Raw genomic sequence first — 22,830 nt, forward strand, 5'->3', positions numbered from 1 at the left:
CGTTTCAAGAATTCGAAATTAATTGAACCACTGAATCGGTTCTTCGATTCGATAACATGAATCAACAAAAAAAAGAACCGCTAAATCGACTTCCCTCATTGGCTGCGCTCTGTGCCGTTTCTACAAAATGATTTTTTTAAACAAATAATCATCAGACTTTCGACGGAACACGTTAACATCTTGATGTAAACACTAATTTCTAGCAGTAACGTTAATATAAGAGTGGATTTACATCGGATTACATTCCTTGTTTTACAGTTAGTGTTATGATTTAGCACGTGCTAATTTTGCTTTACGTCACGATGTTCAGTTCACTTGCGATTAATTTTAGTTGTGTGTATTAATATGACTGCTAGCTAGGCTACCTACATCCAAAAATTATGTGTTGTTTAACTTATAATTTTTGTATTTTTAACACATAAAACTATAGTTTCAATCTCATGTGATCGCAAATATCGCCGTTGTTTTTCAGGATTAAGTTAGCCCACCGGATTGCGCTCGTGAAATATTAAGAAGTGTTTTCAAATAGCTGAATTTTATTTCTCCGCTGTACAACAGGAATCCCACTGAGTTGGTAATGATGGAAGACCAGTCCGACAATGTGTCCAGTGATGCGACCTACAACATATCGCCATCATCAGACTTGTCAATCATAGATCCAGAAATGTGGCTAGACTCCATGTCTTATTCAAGTAAGAAAATTAGCACTTTAAACAATATGGTTTCCTGTTTATTGGATTTTCTGACTGTCCAAACCAGAATGTATGTCTTTCTCATTTGATACAGAAAGCAGAAAGTCCTCCACATCCGGCCCACTAACCTCTGTCCGTCCTAGCACAGAGGATGCTGAGCTTCTGACGCCTGTGGGCTCTGGGAAGAGATCCAGAGTCTCTGTGAATAAGTGCCATGTGTGCAGGAAAGAGTTTAAAACCTCCAGTGCACTTAAAACACACCTCTTGATCCACAGACATGATGGGCCACATATCTGCAGCGTCTGTCAGAAAGCATTTAAACAATATCATCAGCTGTGAGTATCACATCTGCTGGCATCTAGAACGGAGGTTTTCAAACAGGGGTCCAGGGGAGCGCAAAGGAGTGCTAGGGGACAAATGTCAAAAATAAGGTTTAAACTAAAAAAAACATGATTTAAAATAAATATAAAAATGAATTAAAATAAATAATACATCAGCACAATGTTAAGTGAATGAGTAAAGAATCGAGTGAGCATTAATTTGTTAGCATATAAAATACAGTAATGGCTATCATACATGTCACTTTAGTACCTCGACACAGAATGTTATGAAAATGATAGACCTGAGCTGAGGCAGAATTTTGTATTATTTTTTCAAAACTGCATTGTTCTGGTGTTTAAAAATGAAAACAGAATGAAAATAGTCTTCTCTTCCCTATTGTGACGTATATCAAAGTGAAACGGCTTCTCGAACAAGAAGAAATGTAGGGCAGGACTTCATTTTGTCAATCAGGAATTGATTAGATTGTTGTGGTTTGCTAGCCTAGAAATCTAGACGCACCCTAGCGGCAGGAAATTTGATCTGCCCGCAAGTGTCTAGGAACTCTCAATACCCTTCTGAGCTGTATTCCTCACAATCTGGACGGGCCAATCACATCGTGTGTAGAGTTGGCGGGCGGGGCCATAATGACGACGGCCGAGTTGCGTTTGCGTGCTTCTGTTGTCTAGTAAACACAGAAACTGGCGAAGGGCGGCGGTCTTTCGAATCAGCTTTGACCTTCTGGAAGACTTGGAGTTAAGCTTTTCTCGGAGAAAAGAACAAAGAACGGCACTGAAGTCATTCTTAAAAAGGGAAGATGTGTTCGGAGTTTAGCCGACCGGATACGGTGAATGTTTAATCTATCAACAAGCTCTGCTTCACCTTCGTTGCTCTGGTTGGTGGTAGCGCTATCCTATCCCGTGCAGAGGGAGTTTGAAAGACAACCGTTTATCCCGCCCCTCGGATTGAGCCCTGTCTATGGTGAGTTTCCAGACCAAACATCTTGATGTGGGTCAGGCTTGTCAGGCTAGTGGTTTGCTATTGCTGTGATGTTATGTGAGTGACAGGTTGTCAATTTTGTCATCACTCTCTTCCGATTGCTTTAATCCATTTTTTCCCCTCTTTTGGAAACTCTTTCAAGGGAACACAAACGGGGATACAAAAATGGTCACTTACCCCACCACAAATTAATACATTTTTCATAATAATTTAAAAAAAAAATTTCACGTTTGTTTATTTAAAAAGGGCAAATTTGTAACAAGCTAGAAATTATACAGTTATAATTATATTGTAACTCCATAAATTCATTATCACTTTTACAAAAAATGATCGGGTAGTAGCTTTCAACACCATTTTTAGCATTTTCCCAACCATCTGAATGTACAGCATTAACGTAGAATAACAATACAGAAAACCAAATGTTTATGCATGCAAGGTATAATAAAATAGATTTACTCTCCCCTTTACTCGTTCACTATTTACTTCATAGCAAGTCTCACATGGGGGTGTAAAATAGATGTACAATTCTTCAGTTGGGCAACACAACACTGATCCAAAACGCTCTCACACTAGCCCCGAGCCAGAGGGCCATCCCAATTTTTGAGCCCTGCTTACAATCAATAATATCTGTCTGCTGAGCCACAGTTTCACCCCAGCCACGGTTTTGCCCCGTGTATGCACACTTTCATTACAGCTGTTTAACTCTGATGCATTGATTTTTAAATCTTAGTTCTGTCCTAAAACTATTGATTATTGTTGCTCCTGCTGTTATTTTGCATCTGCTGTTGCTCGGAGGCCTTCAGGCTCCTTTACTGAAATAAAACTATGCTGTCATGAACACATATCTTTCTTTTTACGTTTTTTCTCCAAAACCAAACAGCCTGGTATAATAAACACAATGTATTTTCAAAACCTGGTATAAAAAGCTAACTTTTGAATAGATATTTAAACGTTTTTTAGAATGATTACATTATGTTTATCAATTTAAGTTGATTAAGTCTGCCTAAGGGTAAATGCTTAAACACAAATAAAACATACTTTTAAACAGGCTGAAGGTGTGAGCATATTATTCATTTGTTGGAGACATAACCAAGAATACAATTTAATTTACATTTATTTAATACATTATGGGTGGGTTGCACCAACAAGGATTAAATTAAGCTCAGTTTAGAGCTAATCTAGGATTTGTTGATCTAGGCTTTAATTTAAATCTAGTTGTGTTGCACCACTTAATTTTAAACCAAGATTAACAAATCTGGGATTAGTAGTATTTAACCTGCGATTAAAACCTCCATTAATTTTCGCCGCCATGATGAGCCACTGACAGCAACAATACTAACATTCAATTTCCTTCTTTATTGAACACCAGAAACACTCTCTCTGACATAAGGAGCTCTCGCTGATAAAGGAAATAAACTTGTAAAATGTCCTCTGTCTTTATAAAGTGCTAGAGAGTAGCAAGTTTAAATTTAATCCCTAACTGAAATTTTAATCTGAGATTCAAGTTATGGAGCAACAAGATTATAGTTAATCCAGGTTTATTATGAAAATAAATCCAGGATTAAAGTCATGGTTTAAATTTAAGCCTGCTTATTTTTAAACAAAGTTTAAAGTTTGGTACAACAGAATTATAAGATAAACCTTGATTTAATCTAGATTTAAAGTTAATCCTTGTTGGTGCAACCCACCCTTAGAATTTAAAACTTTAAACATTGCATTATTTTACCAATACAACTGATCACTAACTGTAAAATTAAACAACTGCAATTACAATAAATAAATAATAATTCAATTGTAGTTTTATTTCCTTCCAGTGCCATTACATGCATCTGAAAGACATAAGTCTCTCATGACGCAATGGGCATGCGTGGTCAGAACTGCTGTGGTTGGTGTTTAACTGTGGCTATGCGTCACTGCATTCAGACCCTTCTCCTTACAATAGCAGCTAATGTAAATTTACTGAGAAATGCAGTGTGCACAAATCCTGTTTCAAGTGCCATTACCTCCTTATTTCTCCGTAGCACTTCCCACATGATGACACAGCACAAGAAGAAGATGTATCACTGTACTCTGGCTGGCTGCCCCAAAACCTACAGTGACAAAAACTCCCTGAAACATCACTGTGCGTCTCGACACGGAGTCCACTTAACGTCTCCTTCTTCCACCAGCTTTACTTATAAGCATGACCTGCTGGCCTCAACGGGGGAGCCTTCGGTCAATCGTGCACCGTTAGACTCCCGCGGCCTTGTCATCTCTCAACCAAAACCTGTTTCAACCCCTGTGCTAAAAGATCCCAGTTATTCTGGAAAACTCAAGCTTGAGTTGGGGTGCTACGCAGAAGACACCCATCCCGCTAAGGTAAAACGTTTAGCGCACCAGGAAAGCTGGACTTTAGCCACTGCCGGTGAATCTTATAAGGTTCAAGAAAGCCCCAAGATGGTAAACTCCACCCAGTGGACTTTAGGTCTTGACGTTGTTGAAGAAAATCCTGTGGCTGCAAAGAGTCGATTTGATGTTCGTGGTTTGGACACCAATCTTGATGTCCCTCAATATCACCCTGAAGGATGGAAAGAGATGCTGTCATTTCAGTCGAACAAAGAGGCAACTACCTGCAGCGTGGGTAGCCCTACGAGGCCACCAGCTTCAGTCGGCCCCAAGAAGCATTGTCCAATCCTGCTGAAACACAGTTTGAAAGACCCCAAACCTCTGAACAAGTTAAAGCGACGGAACACCTTTTCTAGTTTTACTCAACCTGTCTTATTATGCCCTGAACCAACAAAGGATTTTGACAGTAACCTTCCTGATCCTGTACTTCCTTCTCCTCCTCCTCATGCATCATTAGCCAACATCAGGAAGAGGAAGTCCTGCTCTCAAGACTCTAGGGACATCTTGTCTAACGTTCCAGCTCCTCCACTGCCTGCTCCTCAGCCTAGTTGTCATAAACGTTCACGGTCACGCTCTTCCTACCTTGTCTCACCTAGTCAGGTGGCACTTGCATCCTTCAGCACTTACCTAGGCAACCCATTTTCAGAAAAGGTACACAGCATTCCACTTTTTCCTATATGTCATCCTTTTTTGAAGAAATAATCAATATTTTGCATTTCATTATGCAGGAGTCCATTATGAAATCAACAGGAGAGGAGCCCAGCTCTGATTGCAGGTTAGAAAACAGAGTAAAAGCAACATTGAGATTTTCTAAAGTTAATAGAGATTGTGTTTTAAAAGGAATATTTCAACTCAAAATTAAAATTTGCATCATCCTAATGTTGTTCCAAACCTGTATGACTTTCTTTCTTCCGTGGAACACAAAAGGAATAGCAATTTAATCATTAGTCCTTTGCTCACAGTTTTCATATGACCAATTAATTTCATTCCTTTCCAGCCAGTCATGATTACTGAATAAGAATATTTAAAAATGTATTTAATCCAAAAAAAAATGTAACCATCAAGGAACAATATTATCATGCTGACTTTAATGCAAGTTTTAATCTTCTGAACAGTGCAAATATATATTATTTTACATACTACTGTTCAAAAGTTTGGGGTCAATTTTTAAAAAGTTTTTGAAAAATCTCATATGCAGTAAAAACACCAAATATTATTACAATTTAAAGGTCCCATTCTTCGCGTGTTTTCAAAGCTTTGATTGTGTTTACAGTGTGCAATATAACATGAGTTCATGTTTCGCATGTAAAAAAACAGTATTTTTCACACAATTGACTTATCTGTACAGCGCTGTTTCCTCTGTCCTAAAAACCGCCTGATGATTTCCTTGTTCTATGAAGTCCCTCCTTCAGAAACACGTAACGAGTTCTGATTGGGCCAGCGCTTCCCGTGTTGTGATTGGACAGCAGCTTAGCGCACTTTGCCCGGAAAGGTCCCGCCTCTTACCATAACGGGGATATGCAAGCGCTCTTCTCCTCGTGGGAGAGCAACAAAACCACGGCCCCTATTTTGCGTGTTCTTGTGGGCAGAGGGTTAGTCAACAAACGGTTCTAGTGACGTCAGTACATCCCTGCAATTCCTGCTGTAGTCCAAACCGGCCGTTCGCTGTAGGCTTTGAAAGGGAACTTCTGTTTAATAAAATTTCTCGCTTGGCATTGAACTTTGAGCTTTATAATTTGACAGGTATTATTTATGCTATAATGGCAACATTACACACTAACTAAAGTTTGAAAGATGGAATCGCGAAGAACGGGACCTTTAAAGTAACTGCTTTCTGTTTGAATATATTTTTACAATGTAATTTATTCATGTAATGCAAAGCTGAATTTTCCGCATCATTATCATATTAGTCTTCAGTGTCACATGATCCTTCAGAATTCATTCTAATTTGCTGATTTGGTGCTAAAGAAACATTTATGATAATTATCACATTTGAAAATAGTTGTGCTACTTCATATTTTTGTGAAAAACTTGGTTTTATTTATACAGGATTCTTTGACGAATAGAAAGTAAAACAACTATTTTTCACTGCAACTTGATAAATGTAATTCAGCCTTGCTGAATAAAAGTAATTTCTTAAAAATAAACACTTTATAACACTAATTTTGTAGTGCTTTTTTGTCGGTTTTGCAGCTTGACAGCATTAGTCTATATGCTTTCATAGTATGGAAAAGAGCGATTTTTAGGATACTATTCAATTAAATAGCTCCTGAGACCTGATACTGCATTTTTTTGTATATTTTTCAGCAGACCAAACACAAAGACCTTTATATTCTGACTCAGCAGATCTATGATAAAATCACTGCATGTTTGATTGTGGTTTGTTTCCTGCAGAACACATAAAAGAGCTTCATCTGTTCGCAGAGTTCGATCGCAGCCCTCGTGTTCTCAAGAAGCTCTTGCCTCTGACGGAACAAGGGAGAAACACAATTCACAGCCGGCCACCTCAACACTGGTGCTGACATTTGAGTATTATTGTGAACTTAAAACATGAAAATCAGCACAATACTTACATTGACATATTTTATTATTTATTTTTCTGTCACAGGATGAAGGACAGAAGGAGAATTCAGAACAAAAGCAAAAGTCCAAAGGAACAAACCTGTCCCCACTGATCATGCCCGTGTCTGTCCCAGTCTCTGTGGCAAACATTTTAGACTTCCAAGCTTCCACACATGAAGTAATCCTGTAGTAGATAACAACTTAATAACAATAAACAATGAATATATGGCTTCAGGGATAGTTTAAAAGGCAATCATGCACTATCCACTAAATGAGTTTTTATCTTCTATAGGCTGAGAGGTTACAGACTCGTAAAGGTGCTTCTAAGAGGTCTCATTGTCTTGACCCTTTAAAGCGCCTGATCATCCCCAGTCCACCTCTGCCTCTCCTGTCTTCCCCACAATGGGCCCGTGATCAGGAAACCCAGGGTTTGCAGAGAAGCCGTGCCACGGGGGGTTACCCCAGCCAGCTGCGCTCTCCAACCTATTTGGCAGACCACCCGCTGAGCCCTAGGTTTCATCCCCCACCCTACACCCCTCAGCCCATGCTGAGCCCTCTCCGTCCCGGGACAGGCCTCTACTTTAAAAACCTGCCGCAGTATCAGCCATGCCCACCACTACCCAGCACCCTTGGTGAGCACTAAACCCATTATTTCTTATATTTATGTTACTTTTTTTTATTATTATTATTTTGTTTTCACCAACAATGTAAATCTTTTTCTTGAACAACCAATAAAAATACAGCAATAAAAACAGCTTTAATTATATTTTACCGAGAGAACCTGACAACATCGGTTTCACAGATTAATGCAGATAATGTCATTGTTTTTTTTTCCTTTCTTGCCAAATCATTTTAACTTTGAAACCCTACAGACGGCGTCTCCTTGCCAATTGACAACACAGTCGTCAACATACAGCCGTGAGTCACTCTACATCTGTATTAAAGATGACTTATGCTTTTTTACATTAAACTTTCTTTAGTGTGTAATGTTTCTGTTAGAACACGAAAACTATCTGCAAAAAGTTACAAAGCACAAAGTCCACACCAAGGGGAGTTATTATCTATATCACTACGTATTGTTGCTGAACTCCATGAAATGCCTCGATTGTAGCATTCTTGAGCTTTCTTCAGGGAACGTACGTTACAGTATTTCTCATTTAAATAATTCCCACCCAAGGTATATGCAATATAAAGGGGGCATGGTCTTGTAGAGTTTTGTTAGTTGTGTGTAGGGTTGGGTATCGTTTGGGTTTTTTACGATACCGGTGCCAAAGCGGTACTTTTAAAACGGTACCAATGCCTGAACCAATACTTTTAAAAGAGCCACAAAACGACGGTGAATGACATTAAATAATGGCTTCTTATTGATTAAAAAAAAAATAAAAAATGTTAAGTATACTTACATACATAAATAGATACAAAACCCAATTTACTTAACAAATTCACAGTAAAACTGAAGCCACCGAACCCAACTACAATAGCCCTAATTTAACACTAAATAACAGTAACGGCACTAATAACAGCAAAGTCTGTGTTCTTGGTATCCTACAAACCAGCTTCAGTTCAGCTTTATTTTGCAGAAAAATTATTATATTCTCTGGCTAAATACTTTAGAACGCATCGCCTTATTGTTTTCATGGCCAGGCGTTGTGCTTCTCACATGACACACAGCAACCACAACAGCTGTATCGGTTTTATTTTGTTTTTTTGTTTTTTATTCAAAATATTCACAAACTTGTTATTATTATCATGACCTATCTGATAATCAGCTTTTAAATATGTGTAAGTGAATGTGTTCTGTCATAATGATCACGTTAGTTGATCAATGCGCAATGGGCACCATCTTGTTAGTTTGGGTCTCAGAGAATCGGATCTGTCGGATTTACATCACGTAAATTCATCCACGTCTCACGAAATACATGAAAGTGACCGGTGAACTGGGAGAAGATTAGCGTAAACTATATAGTAACTTATATAACGTGTGTCTGATATGAATAAAACACATAGTCAAATTATAACTGTCAGAAAGGAGTTATTGCCACTTCCATAGACATCAGTGTGTGTTTTTGCTGTTTGATGTTGAAAACACTGAATAGTTGTGATATGTGACGAGCACTGAGCATGTCTGGCTCAGCGCCAGCCAAGTGCGAAAGCACGTTTGAACTTAAGTGGGCGGCACAGAAATGAGGTACCGAAATCTGCGCTCTGATTCGGTCCGGTACATGCCGGTTATATAGGTATATGGCACCGGGTTTTGGTACCCAACCATAATTTGTGTTGTCGTCATTCCCAAGAGATGCTGTTTTTCCCATAAATATTGTACATAATATCTAGTTATATATATAAGTATATTGAAATGTATTACCAAATAGAGAGGAACATTCTACACTGTCTTATTTACAAGATCATCCATTTCCTTTCAGTGTCAATGGCAGTTACTTCTGTCCTATTTCCTTTAGGAGGATTAACGTGGGTTCACGTTTTCAAGCAGAGATTCCCCCAGTGCGTGACCCGCTCTACATACTTTATGAAGAACACCCTGCTCAGCTCGTCTGGACTCCTTGGAAAGATCTCTCTACCAACACAGAGACACAGCAAAGGGGTAAAGGTCATTTCCCCCACCCCCTCCTCCTCAGACTGGATCCTCACTAGGGTTGCCAGATTGTTAACACAGAACAGGAATTAACACAATTGACAATGAAAGCCACACTATAGTTTGATGAATTGATTTATCTGCGTTTTAATTAGGGATGATCCAATACCATTTTTAGAACCGATCCCAAAAATTCTGAGTATCGGCTGATATCGATACAAATCCAATAACAGAGTAGTTTTGTTTAAAAATTGTGCCAAACCGGTTCTTTTAAAAAGCTTTTGGTGGCTAAACAGTGCCTGAACCGATACTTTAAAAAAAGAGCCACGAAACGACGGTGGATGACATTAAAGAATGGCTTTTTTTATATTTTTGAACACACACAGTTTGAAAGTGAATGGAGAAAGCATTGACGTGAACTTGAATTTAATGACTTAAATATTCATCTGTACCTCTGTACCTGTTTTTTTTTTTGTTTTTTTTTGACATTTTGAGTACAAAATATATATATTTTTTAAATCCTTATCCAGTAAATCATCAACTGGAAAAAGACATTAGGCCGTCCAATATTGCTGTGGACAATGGGGCCTAAAAGGTTGACTTGAGAACTACAGGTTTAGACACTGGGTTCTCATTTATAAAATGTGCATATGCACAGATTTGATCTTCACGCAAATGTTAATATTTATATAAAACAGTCTTTGATGTGGAAAAGTGCTTAGCAGCCTGTCAGGTTCTAAGCAGCTGTACACACATTTACTTGTAGAAAAGAGTGAGTACTGCAGGTATTTGTAAATCTAAGCAATTCTTGCCGCTCGCCATTTTCAAATTAAGAACTTGGACGTTGACTGGTGCTCATTTAAAGGTAGGGTAGGTAAGAATTGGTTAACAAACTTTTTTCCCAAATATGTTTAAACGTTCTTTATATATCAATACATAATTCAAATGTAAGTACTTTTAAACAATTTGAGTGTCTGTAGACCTCTCTCGACTGTATTAAAGACGGCTCATTATTTCCATTCACTCCACCTTCTTCCTTCTGTGCTCTTTCCAAAGCCACGCCCCCAAAACACATGAACCCGCTACACCGGTGAATCAGCTGGAAGACGCATTATTTACCTGAGACGAGTGGTGTGCATGTAGTGACATCATGTCAGAATTGTTGATTAGTAGTAGCTAAAGCTAACTTAGTTCTAAAAAAAGTTCCTGGATGCGGTGTACTAGCTTTTACACATGCCTTTTGTTATCTAAAGTAAAATTTTGCGAAATTCAACACGACAGCGATCAACTTGAACTAAGCATATTGAGTATTTATCATCTCTACTAATGGCTAAGTATGTAATATTGTAACTTTATGCTAAGTAATGTTACGCTATATTAGGCAGCTACATATGCTCTTGATACAAGCTTTATGAAAACATAAACTTAAAAATGTATAATCAAAATGAAATATTACCTGTTCAGCAGAAAAACAGCCAGCAATGAGTCGTTTTTCAGCCCCTTGAGGTCCCTCAGTTCTCAACATCGTTGGAAAGCCACGCTGATATTTACTTGCGTTTGATTTCTTTGTTTATCCAAAGACTTCTTGTGCATTGCCTTTACATGTAGGCCTACTGTCTTCCTTTTTTTTTTGCATTGTTTGCCTTCGCTAACTGCAAAACCCGGCACCGTGCATTTTGAATGCTTTTGCTCTTTGCGCATGTGGCAGATCCTGTAGTGAAAGCGGTGGTTGCCATGGTAGCAAGAGAGAGTGACAGTCGCCCAAGCCAATCATTTGTTACATCCCGAACTAAAATAATGAGCGGTGTTTATTGCAGATTAAAAAGTCTAGAGTCAATTGATTTTTATACTCTCTATTTCAGAGTACTTACATTTTAATTATGTATTGGAATATAAAGAAAGTTTAAACAAATTTGGACAAAAGTGTTTTAGATCATTCTTACCTACCCTACCTTTAATGATATTAACTTATTGTTTACAAAGCAGAGATCTGAAAGCATTCAGTTGCTCATTTATAAATATCTGTAGAAGAAAGGCGTACGCACATTTTTTTGTGTGTACATTCGTTCTCTGCATAATACAAAAGGGTCTGCAAGATCAAAAGGGTTAGTTCACCCAAATATGAAAATGATTTCATTAATTACTCACCCTCATGTCGTTGGACATCTTCGGAACACAAATGAAGATATTTTTGTTGAAAGCTGATGGCTGAGAAAGGCTTCAGAAAGTCCTCCATTGGCATTCAGTACATTGCCACTCACAAGACCCATAAAAGGCACTAAACACATCGATACAAAGTCCATCTCACTACAGTGGCTGTACAATAATTTTACAAAACGATGAAAACTGTTATTGTTCAAAAAAAAATCAAAATAACGACTTTATCCACCAAGTTATTGACGTAAACTCGACGCATGCGCAAGAATATGACGCAGATCCACTGTTCGGATACTTGACCCGGAAGCGAAGAGGAGCGTCGCTATCACGGGAGTTTACAACCAAAACCTACACGGAAGACAATTGCTTGGCAGATAATGTCATTATTTAAATTTTTTGCGCACAAATACTATTCTCACCGCTTCTTCAACTTATTGTACGGCCCCTGTAGTGAGATGGACTTTGTAACAACGTTACAGTGCCTTTTATGGATCTTGTGAGTGGGAATGTATTGAAAGCCTATCTGAAGCCTTTCTCAGCCATCAGCTTTCAACAAAAATATCTTCATTTGTGTTCCGAAGATGTCCAACGACATGAGGGTGAGTAATTAATGAAATAATTTTCATTTTTGGGTGAACTAACCCTTTAACAAAGTCAAAGGTTAAACCCAGCTCACTGCCTTTTTGTTTTCTTTTAGCATGTGAAAAAGGTTAAAACTGATCACACATCTTTTTTGTGCTTCAGTCACTGAGCTTATAGACATGTGCTGTTCCAGTGTGCTACCAGGAGGAGGCACCAACATCGAACTCACACTCCACTGCCTTCATGAAGTCCAAGGAAACATAACGGTGAGCTTATTCATCACACTGAGAGTATTATTTACAGATGTTTAATACATGATTTGACTTTCAGGCAGCTCTGGATTTACTGCTAATGAGAGGATATTACCGGACCTCCTGGCACCCTCTGAGTGATTATCACTACACAGGTACAAGCTCTTATTTCACAAATACATCAGGGATGTATAGTCCTGTGCCTGCACTTTCTAGCTGTTTCACTCCAACCTTAATTAAATACACCTGAAACAACTAATCAATGTCATCAGGATTACTAGAAACGTACAGGCATGTGTGTGTTTGAGTTAAACAGGAAAAAGGTCTTCCTGGGGCAGAAGGGGACACCTATGAAATACATAAAACTCTTAAGTCCTTCATAAACGTAATGTTGCTCATGTTAATTGGCAGGGTCAGACCACTGGACTGCTCAAGAGATGAAGGTGTTCAAGAAAGCTCTGGCTGACCATGACAAGGACTTTCAACTGATCCAAAATGTGGTATGAAATTTAGAGTTCAGAAAAGACCCCAAACCACATATGCTCTCTTCTGCCGACATTCTGCTCTCTTGATATGTCTTAAAGGGATAGTTTGCCCAAAAATTAAAGTTCACTCATCAGGGCCCGTATTTATCAAGCTTTTCAAAGGGCTATTTTAGTCTTAAGTGCTGAGAATTCATGAAGTTTACTCCTACTTTCAAACTTAAGTATAAAAGCAAGTTATCAAATTTCTTAAAGCTAAGAATCACTCTTACTCTCCCAGTTATTTAAGACAGCCCGAGAGGTCTCTCAAGTGGTTAGGAGTTGCCAGTAGGGGCTTGTGATGGCACTGAGGAGACAGAGATGTGAACAAATCTTTCAATAGAGGGAGAATGTGTTCGAAATGTTTGACGACGAGCAGTTAATCAAACGGTATCGTTTGGACAGAGCAGGCATCATCTTTTTCAGCGCTGGTTAATGTTGGGTTTAATATAAAAAATTTAAAAACGCTGTTCGACTAATTCAGCACGTAGTAGCGATCGCTTCTTCCTCCTGCCAGTTCGGCTTTCTTTTGGAATCCGTGGTGGCTGATTATATAATAAAAAAATCTAGGCTATATATAGGCAGGTCAGTTAACAGCACACCAGTTTAAAAATTGTAATTCAGGCATGGATTGAAAACATGATTATCTTTCATTTCAAATGTGTATATTATAATGTATTCTCCTGAAAACTCTTTATTGTCAAATGTGTGTTGAATGTAAACTCCTCTTAGGAACTTCACCATTCAATGTGAATTTATCTGAGAATATTCTTAAATATGGACATCTATTCAGTGATTGGTTCATGCCTATGACATCATCCAAAATCCCGTTTGTGGCACAGCAAAATGTCGTAAATCAAGTCTAAGACTGACACTTAAGATTTAGTCCTACACTTTACTTAAAGTATGATTGGGATGCTTGATAACTAACTTTTAAGCGCAGCTTTGAGCCAAGAATTTTTTTACTCTTAAGTCAATTCTTAGCAGTGTACTTGTGAGTAATTCTAAGATGTTTGATAAATACGGTCCCAGGTTTCCAACCTGTATGAAGTCCTTTGGTTTGCTGGAAATCACAAGTTTAATAGGTTATTTAAGTAGTAGCACACCTCTCAAGTCACACAATTTTGATCATTTATATCTGTAATACAAATGATGATGGACGGACGAGTCACATAATGATATTTTGGGTTAGAGGTTTGTTTAAATCCCTAGTGAGTGGTCTAGAAATGAGTCCTAAAATACAGAAACAAGTTAGCACATCACCTCATTCACAGTCTGAAAACGGTTTGTTCGATGATTCAGGGTGCTTTCACACTAGCACTTTTGGTGCGCACCCGGGTTTGATTGACGTCAGAGTTCGGTTCGTTTGGAAGATGTGAACGCGGTCTTCCGAGCCTGGGTGCGCACCCGCGAACCGCACCCGAATCCGCTTAGGGTGCTTTCACACTTGGTTCGATTGCCTGGACCGAACCCGAGGTCGATTGCTCCCCCTGCCCCCCCCTGGACTGTGTTCATATTATATTATTTGGGTCCGAACCTGGGTTGGTTTGTGTCATCGTTGTTTACCCGGTTGCTTAGTAACGACAGCGAGCATAAAGGCAGCGAAATGCATAGCGTTGCTCCCGTCACTTTTATATTTTTGTTTTTAAACCGTTAGTTTTGTTACCAAAGCTTCAGGTGTGTCTATCTGCCGCGAATGTACTGCAAATGCTCTAAAGAATGCCGAAGACGAGCAGAAATGAGAGTCATCTCATCTCATGAGATTCATGAGTTCACATCAGCAGCAAACCGTACCGGAGTTCACATGAAATGAACCCCAGACCACCTTTTTAAGCGGACTCGGAAGACCGCGTTCACATCATCCAAACGAACCAAACTCTGACGTCAATCGAACCCGGGTGCGCACCAAAAGTGCTGGTGTGAAAGCACCCTTTAAAAGGTGGTCTGTGGTTCGGTTCATGTGAACTTGGGTACGGTTCACTGCTAATGTGAATGCAATCGTACTAAATCGCAGAAGTGAACCGCTATTAATGACATATGATTTGATAAAAATGTGTGTTTTGTGTGTGTTTCATTAATTTACCTGACGATCGTCACTGACATACTACAAGCAGAGAGCTGTAGATCTCATTTCTGCTCGTCTTCGCCGTTTTTTAGAGCATTTGCAGTGCATTCGCGGCAGATAGACGCAAGTGCCATTACATACTGAAGCTCTGGTAACAAAACCAACAGTTCAAAAACAAAAATATAAAAGTGACGGGAGCAGTGCTATGCATTTCTCCGCCTTAATGCTCGCTGTCGTTACTAAGCAGCCGGGTAAACAGCTGCTGCTTTGATGATGCAAACAAAGGGTTCGGATGCAAATAATATAATATGAACACAGTCCAGCGGCGGCAGGGGGAGGGGGGAGCAATCAATCCAAGTGTGAATGCACCCTCAGTCTCTCTAAACCCCTCCTTTCCACAAGCATACTCTGCTCTGATTGGTCAGATTGGCTGAGTCTGTTATTACTGGATTACTGCTTATAGCGCTATAAGAAACAAAACAACCTTTACCAAGGCTGCATTTGAAATGGCATACTTTCCTACTATATACTATGTGAAAAACAGTATGTGACAGAAGCATGTCTGAATTCACAGTACTCATAAAAGAGTAGGCAAAAATTACCTGGATGACCTACTTCTTCCAGCGAGATTCTCCAGTGTGCATACTATGATCACTTTACTATCCCATGAGGCCACAGGATTTATGAATGGCAGTGATGCGACACAACTGACGCTGGTAGATAACATGATAATAACAGCATGGCGAATGTAGTGTGTCCAGATTACATTCATTCTACACACATTCATGCTAAATAGAACATACTTTTTTAGCGGTCAAGAAGTAAATATTTATTCAAAATAAGGACCTTCTTAAGAGAGTATGCAATTTCGGATGTAGCCCCCATCTGAGTTCCAGCTTGATGCACAGTGATACAACAGTAAGGATGTTGTCCAACAATAAGGATGTTTCCATACCTAGTCAAAATGGCGTCTTCTCAACATGTCGACAACATGAACCAAACTCTTCCAGTCTGCTACAACTAGTGTTTGAGGGTTAAAGGAAACTTTGTTTGCAGGCAGCCAATGAAGACCATAAACTGACATTATGGAAATTTGTTAATGTTACGTTGGTATGTAACAGGAATTGAGACTGGAACTTTATTTGTTGTGCACTTTGATCTTTAAAACTTTCCAGACTTTTAACATTCACAAACAGCTATAATACACACTACATGAAAGATTATATTTTTTTAAAACATAATAGGTGCACTTAAAATGGCTATAGTTAACAAAAGCTCAAGATATGTTCACATTTTATTCTACAAAATAAAATACATTAGTCATTCCCATAGACTGTAAAAAAAAAAAAAATATGGACGATATTTTAAGATAAGCCGTCCGATAAGCCGTTCTGAAGCTTAAAGTAGGGGCGAGCTGGGTGTGCCATCGCGTGTCACTCCAGGATAACAGAAAATGGAGAAAAAGGCGGGATGCGGGCGGAGCTTAGGTGACACAATGACTATAGACGGCGGATGAATGGCTATCCACCTGCAACTCAAAGTAATCACGCCCTTAATTATGCAGAACCTAAAGGCTTTAGAGTTTCAAGAGTTTTATTTGTCACATACACAGTTATACAGTATACAGCCGGCAGTGAAATGTAAACAGGTCCGCTCCATGGACAGCAAATAACAATTAACAAAAAGAGCACAATAAATTATAAAATAGGAATAGGATAAAATAGGAATAGGATAAAGGTGCTATATATACATATGTAGAATTATGAATAAATCAAGTAAAAGAAATAAGAGATGTGGAATAAAATAAGTGAGATAAAGTAAACTGGAGACTATAAAAATAAATCTGTGGATAACAGAAGTGCAGGAGTGTAATGTGCAAACAGCATTATAATGAGTAGTTACATGAAACACAAGAATAAAGTGCAGTGCAATATCAGTATGTGAGTTTGTTAATACTGAAGTGAGGTGAAGTCACATGTAGTTAAGTGACAGCGTTCAGGAGTCTGATGGCCTGTGGGAAGAAACTCCTCCTGAGTCTCTCAGTTTTGGCCATCAGGCTACGGAAGCGCTTACCAGAAGGCAGCCGGGTGAAGTGGGGGTTGGCCGGGTGATTAATGTCCTTGATGATTTTTGTAGCTCTGCCTCTGCATCGTTTGATGTAGATGTATAACGTAAACGAATGAATTATAAAAATCACCCCCTCACAGCTGTCATGAAGGTCAAAATTAGCCATATAGGCCAAAACCACAATTGGTACCAGGCTGCAAACATGTTTTTTTCTGCTGTAAAGTTTGGTATTTTAACATGGGGCTCAATGAGATTCTGCTCCCTTCTGGAGCCTGCCTCTAGTGGCCAGTTGAGGAATTGCAGTTTACATTACATCCGTATTGGCTTCAAGAGAGATCGCGGGAGGTTTCCGCTTGGTCATACCCTACTTGTGACTTTTCTTTTTTACCTGTCTTAATAAATACATCATCCCTGCAGCACTCTATTGCCTTAAAGGGATCGTTCACCCAAAAATTGGTAATTTACTCATCCTCAGGTTGTTCCAAACTTTTTCTTCTGCTGAACACAAAATACATTTTGAAGAATATCAGTAACCAAAGAGTTGATGGACCCTACTGACTTCCATAGTATGTTTTTTATACTATGGAAGTCCATGGTGTCCATAGAATGTTTTTTTTGTGTGTGTGTGTGTGTGTGTGTGTGTGTGTGTGTGTGTGTGTGTGTGTGTGTGTGTGTGTGTGTGTTTGTGAACTTTCCCTTTGAAAAATGTCTCTAAATACTAAATGAATGTTTGTTTTTTTAGTTGCAGACAAAATCAATAGCTCAGTGTGTAGAATATTACTATAACATGAAGAAGCTGAAGAAGTTAAATCAACGTGGCCGAGCCGCCAATAAAAAGGATGGATGTGGAGAGAACGCTGTATGTTTTATTTTACATTAACACATTATCAGTTATTACATCTGAATATACAGTACATCATCTAAATAGATGATAGTGGGATTTAATTTACAATTGGCCTCATTTCTACTATTTTCCAGAATATGTTCTATTGCTTCCAAGTGCACCAACAAGAGCAGACAGACAGAAACACACGACAGAAGACAACAGCTGCTGAGAGCAAGGTGTGTGCCAGGTTAGAGACACTACATCCTACAGCACTCATAAGGTACAGTGTATCTGGAAAGTATTATGTCATGTACAGCCTTATTCCAAAAGAGATTAAATTCATATTTTTTCCCCTCAATTCTACAAACAATACCCCTTAAACGGGGGGTGAAACACTCAGTTTCAGTCAATCTCATGTCAGTCTTGAGTACCTATAGAGTAGTATTGCATCCTTCATATCTCAAAGTCTTTAGTTTTATTAGATTTATAAAAGAAATATGGGCTGTACCGAGTCTTTCCGGAAAAAAACGAGCGCCTGGAGGCGTATCGTGTGGGCGGAGCTAAAGAATGACAAGCGTGCAAAGCGGTGACGTCCTCAAACGTGGAGAAACCCACGGCTATCAATCTCAGCTAATAGATATATGATCCAGAATCAGATCCGGAGGCTGAAATAAATTGAACAGGAGAAACGGCAACATCAGGACGTCCGTCTCTGTGGTATGTACTGTATTTAGTGGCCTGTCAACATTTGTGTGTGTTTACTCGCAGTTTATGAGGACTGGATTCGGTTTATGGACTATTGTATGTGCATTTGAATGACGAAGCACGCGATCGTGTCGTTTACTGATGTTTACTCTCGCGACGGTAGCCAATAGCAGAGACATTTGAAGCAGTTTAACTCACGGGCTGCTTCCAAAGCAGGACCGAACCTTTATCGCTGGGACCGCTCCGTCAAAAACACACTTCTTTGGTATGATTTGGTGAAGTCCTGACAGCAGTGAACGGTGGAGATCCACTTTTGCGACGCAACTAAAGCGATGTTGTGAAGCTTCCCGTCATTTCTGTGTTCAAATCGGTTCAAATGCAGCGCTGCCTTCCCAGAATGCTGTGCTGAAGCGTTGAAATCACCCATAGGAATAAAGTGGAGCGCGGCGCCTGGATCGACTGGATCTGCACCTGAGAGACTGTTTACGGCGTGCATTTCCTCTCTCGCTCTAGTCACGTGCGCGCGCACCCTACCGGGAGAAGAGCCCGTACGGCCCATACAAGGACCTTCCGCTCTATTAACGTCAAGCCGACCCATACTCGAAAAAAACTCTCTGAAACTTGTGAGAAACCGGAAGGAGTATTTTTGACACAGAAATACTCCATCAAATGTCCAACATTAGTTTTTGAAACTTTGTCTATGTTTAGGATGGGAATCCAAGTCTTTAACAGTGTAAAAAGCTCAGTATGCATGAAACAGCATTTCATCAGCCACCTGAAGGATTCTCAGACTACAAGAAACAAAATTATCTGGTCTGATGTTCTGAAAGACAAACTTCTTTCACATTGACACTGTTCAGTGTTTCAGAAGAGTCCTCCACTTTCAGAACAATTTTATCCAGCTGATGAATGTTAAAAACATTGACAGCCAATCAGAATCCATCCTGCTGTAACGAGCTTGTGCATTTACAAGGAGGTGCTTAGAATTAACAAAATGATATTGTCCGCTGGTGTGAATGCTAATATAGTTATCTTTACAGTTATTGTTCTTGGTGTGAACGGGCCTTAACATAGTCCAAAAAAAAATGTGTGACATTAAGCTAAATATAATACATTTATGACACTATTTTGTCACTCAGGCATTTTCACTCCTGGCTTTCTTGGGATAGTTTATTGCGAAACCTGGCGCATTTACTCCTTTAGTTTGGCTAGTTTAGGCATGAACACAGCAATCACACTCAGATCCGCACCAAAACAATCACTCCTAGATCGCCTGAACGAGGTGGCCTCGGCCTGATTAAAAACAAACTGGAGAGATTCGATTGAAATGTGAAAGCAATCCCACCCAACAAACCAAGCGGTATCATAATTCATAACATTAGATCCGTTATATAAATATTCTTAAAATGTTGTGTAATTGTTCTTTCACTGTGTATTGCACAAAAAAGTGCTATTGCGTATTTTTTCTATTATTACTTTGGGCATCAGAGTTTTTAATATTTTTATTCTAATAATTTCACAGTTACTCTCCAAATTTATGTAGAAACAAATTAAATATTTGTTGTAATGGCATCTTTTTATGAATAAAGGCCAGTATCACTGATACGAATACAGCTGCTGATGTCTATGAATTTTTACATTATTGATAAACATTCAGCATTACAGTTTTATTGAAAGCAATATCGATTTCAACATTTGGTTTAAAAAAAAACTTTTAATTTAAGTGAACTTAAAACAATCTACACATAAACCCATTATAATAAATTTACAGAATATATATACAGAAATTTAATAAAGTCAAAAAGTCTGCACTGCATAAATAATTAAATATAGTTTAATCCTTATTCAAGCCACAATTTTCTTTGTTACCATTGTTCGATGATTAATATTAATGAAAGACATCACAGCAGGCTGCTGTGAAGATCTGCCACTGCCGAACATGACGCTGATCTGAATGGTTTAAAAGCATTTGCATGAATAAGAGCGTGATCATACACTACCCAAGGATGACAGAAAAAAAACATGCTGCGTTAAATATTTTTAACATGTTAAACTGAAGGGGGAAATAGTATCTGATGCGCTAATTTTGACAGCACTTATACGCAGTCAAGGTTTCTGCAGGTTTTATGAAAGAAAATTTAAGACCAATTCAAGAAAATTTTACGGGAACATAAGACGTTTACATTTCGAGAACATATTGACGTGTTTTAAGCATTAGTGACACCTCAAATTTTGGAAATACAATTTCCAACAGATATCCATAACTTTGAGATAATTGGGAAACCTTGTGATTAAAGCAAGAACAAATATCTGCCAATGGGTTCATAAAAATCTTCTTAATTCAAATATAAGTAATTATAATTATTCTAAGTCATTGTTCAATGACAGATATTTGTTCTTGTTTTAGGCTACGTATACATTAATCCGGATAGATGTAAAAAAAAAAGAGAGTTTTTGTTTCAAAACGCTCTCCGTCCAAACTGACGTTTTCCAAAAGTTTATCATCCACACTGAAAGGTCAGTAAATGCCAAACTCAGCTAACTGCACATGCGTAAAAGCTCAGAGATGATACAGACATCATAAAGTTATCACACAATTCTTCTGGCAGGATCGTTTTATTTAGCAAAATCTCTCACCATTCACTGATGCGTCCAGATCGCACTTGGTCAACCATTTTTATGTTTGGTCTAAAACGCAACTTCACTTGTTTTGCCACAGGACAGCAAATGCGAGTACATTTTCTGTCATCCTTGCAGGACTTTGATATGAAGTGTGCAAAGTAACGTATTTTGGCAACTGTGTGAAAGTGAATAGCATATAACTGGCACAATAGCAGTATAAAGATACATATCTATTGGTACAATGTGAGTCATGCATGATTAAAATGCGTCATCGTTTTCAAATATCTCCGTCTTCACAGTGCACACTATGACGCGAAGACAAGGGTTTCAAATTTATCCACTTTGGAGCGTTTTTTTTTTTTTTTTTTTTAATACTTAAAACGTCGTTTTAAGGTTGACGGTGTGCAACCTGGACGCATCAGTGAATGGTTTGATATTTTGCTAAATAAAACGTTCCTGCAAGAAGAATTGTGTGATAACTTTTTAATGTCTGTATGTCTCATCTCGGTGAGCTTTTATGGTGTTCTACACATGCGCAGTATGTTCAATTTGGCGTTTACATGACGTTTCAGTGTGGATGAAAAACTTTTGAAAAACGTTAGTGTAGACAGAGAGCATTTTGAAACGAAAACTAAAATCTAAATCTATCCGGATTAATGTAGCCATAGTATTTTTGTTCTGTTTCTTAGAAAACAAGATTTATTTTCTTCATTTTGCATATCATTAAATGTATCTTGATCTAATGTATCTTGTAAAAATCCTCATTTGTTTGCAGTGCATGCAATCATTTTGCAATTCAATTTAGGGTCTTATAAAATCTGTTTTTTTGCTTTGTTTTATAGTTTATTCTGGAATAAACTACCACTGATGCTTTATCATCATTCCCATTTCATTCAAAATGGCACATTAAAATTCCCTTTACCTTTTAAATCCAACAGAGATGTGAAGAGCCATAGATCCCCCTAAATCAGGACAGAAACTAAATCCAGATGGCAATGACGACACAGGTCAGAGCTGAAGCCTGAAGTTCACTGAAGTCTGTTCAGTGTTTCAGAAGAGTCCTGTGTGAAGTGCTAAAGGTTTGAGACTAGAGTAACTATTCAGCTCATTGTCCAGAGATTAATACGGACCCTGAAATAAGGCATAATTGTAATCCAAGTTCTCATCTAAAGTGAATTTGTTTATTTGTTCTTTTTAAATTTGCACAATGCATGCAAGTTAATATTTAAAGTTCTTAAACTGTTCTAGACTAATGACTGTACTATGACAGGGTTTCATTCAAAAAGTTTCCTTTTTCCATGTTTGTTCTACTGTTTGTGACGTTTTGACCCTGATCAATATTTTCTGTCAGTTCAAATGTATCAATTCATATTCCTGTCACTTTTTAGAGTAAAATACTGATAAATCTAAATGATAGTAATGTGCAACAAAACTAAATTTTCCCCTTTCCAATTTGATATATATTCAATCCATGTGACCTATAAG

At 38.4% G+C, this 22,830-nt stretch overlaps 1 protein-coding gene across 5 annotated transcripts; it reads left to right on the forward strand.

The window, feature by feature from the left end:
• Positions 1–67: 67 nt before the first annotated feature.
• znf541 (zinc finger protein 541) lies at positions 68–22,527 on the forward strand. 5 transcript variants are annotated; one of them, XM_067437745.1, is made up of 16 exons: positions 68–185; positions 559–692; positions 787–1,027; positions 4,031–5,045; positions 5,123–5,169; positions 6,789–6,909; positions 7,003–7,134; positions 7,249–7,588; positions 7,829–7,874; positions 9,416–9,558; positions 12,451–12,554; positions 12,619–12,694; positions 12,951–13,039; positions 17,935–18,051; positions 18,171–18,298; positions 22,284–22,527. In XM_067437745.1, coding segments are annotated over exons 1-16 (2,763 nt in total). In that variant the 5' UTR covers positions 68–183; the 3' UTR covers positions 22,312–22,527. The 5 variants fall into 5 exon arrangements, with proteins under 5 accessions (XP_067293846.1, XP_067293849.1, XP_067293850.1 ...); XM_067437748.1 differs by having other exon boundaries at positions 18,171–18,265; XM_067437749.1 differs by having other exon boundaries at positions 18,171–18,254.
• Positions 22,528–22,830: the final 303 nt, after the last annotated feature.

Source organism: Pseudorasbora parva, chromosome 3 (assembly GCF_024679245.1).
Source record: "Pseudorasbora parva isolate DD20220531a chromosome 3, ASM2467924v1, whole genome shotgun sequence".
NCBI classification, from domain to species: Eukaryota; Metazoa; Chordata; class Actinopteri; order Cypriniformes; family Gobionidae; genus Pseudorasbora; species Pseudorasbora parva.

Excerpts from the sequence above, each read along its gene's own strand:
- znf541 (XM_067437745.1), top strand. Across the intron at positions 6,910-7,002 it reads AGCCGGCCACCTCAACACTG|GATGAAGGACAGAAGGAGAA; the intron begins GTGCTGACATTT and ends TTTCTGTCACAG. Across the intron at positions 7,875-9,415 it reads ACAGTCGTCAACATACAGCC|GAGGATTAACGTGGGTTCAC; the intron begins GTGAGTCACTCT and ends TATTTCCTTTAG.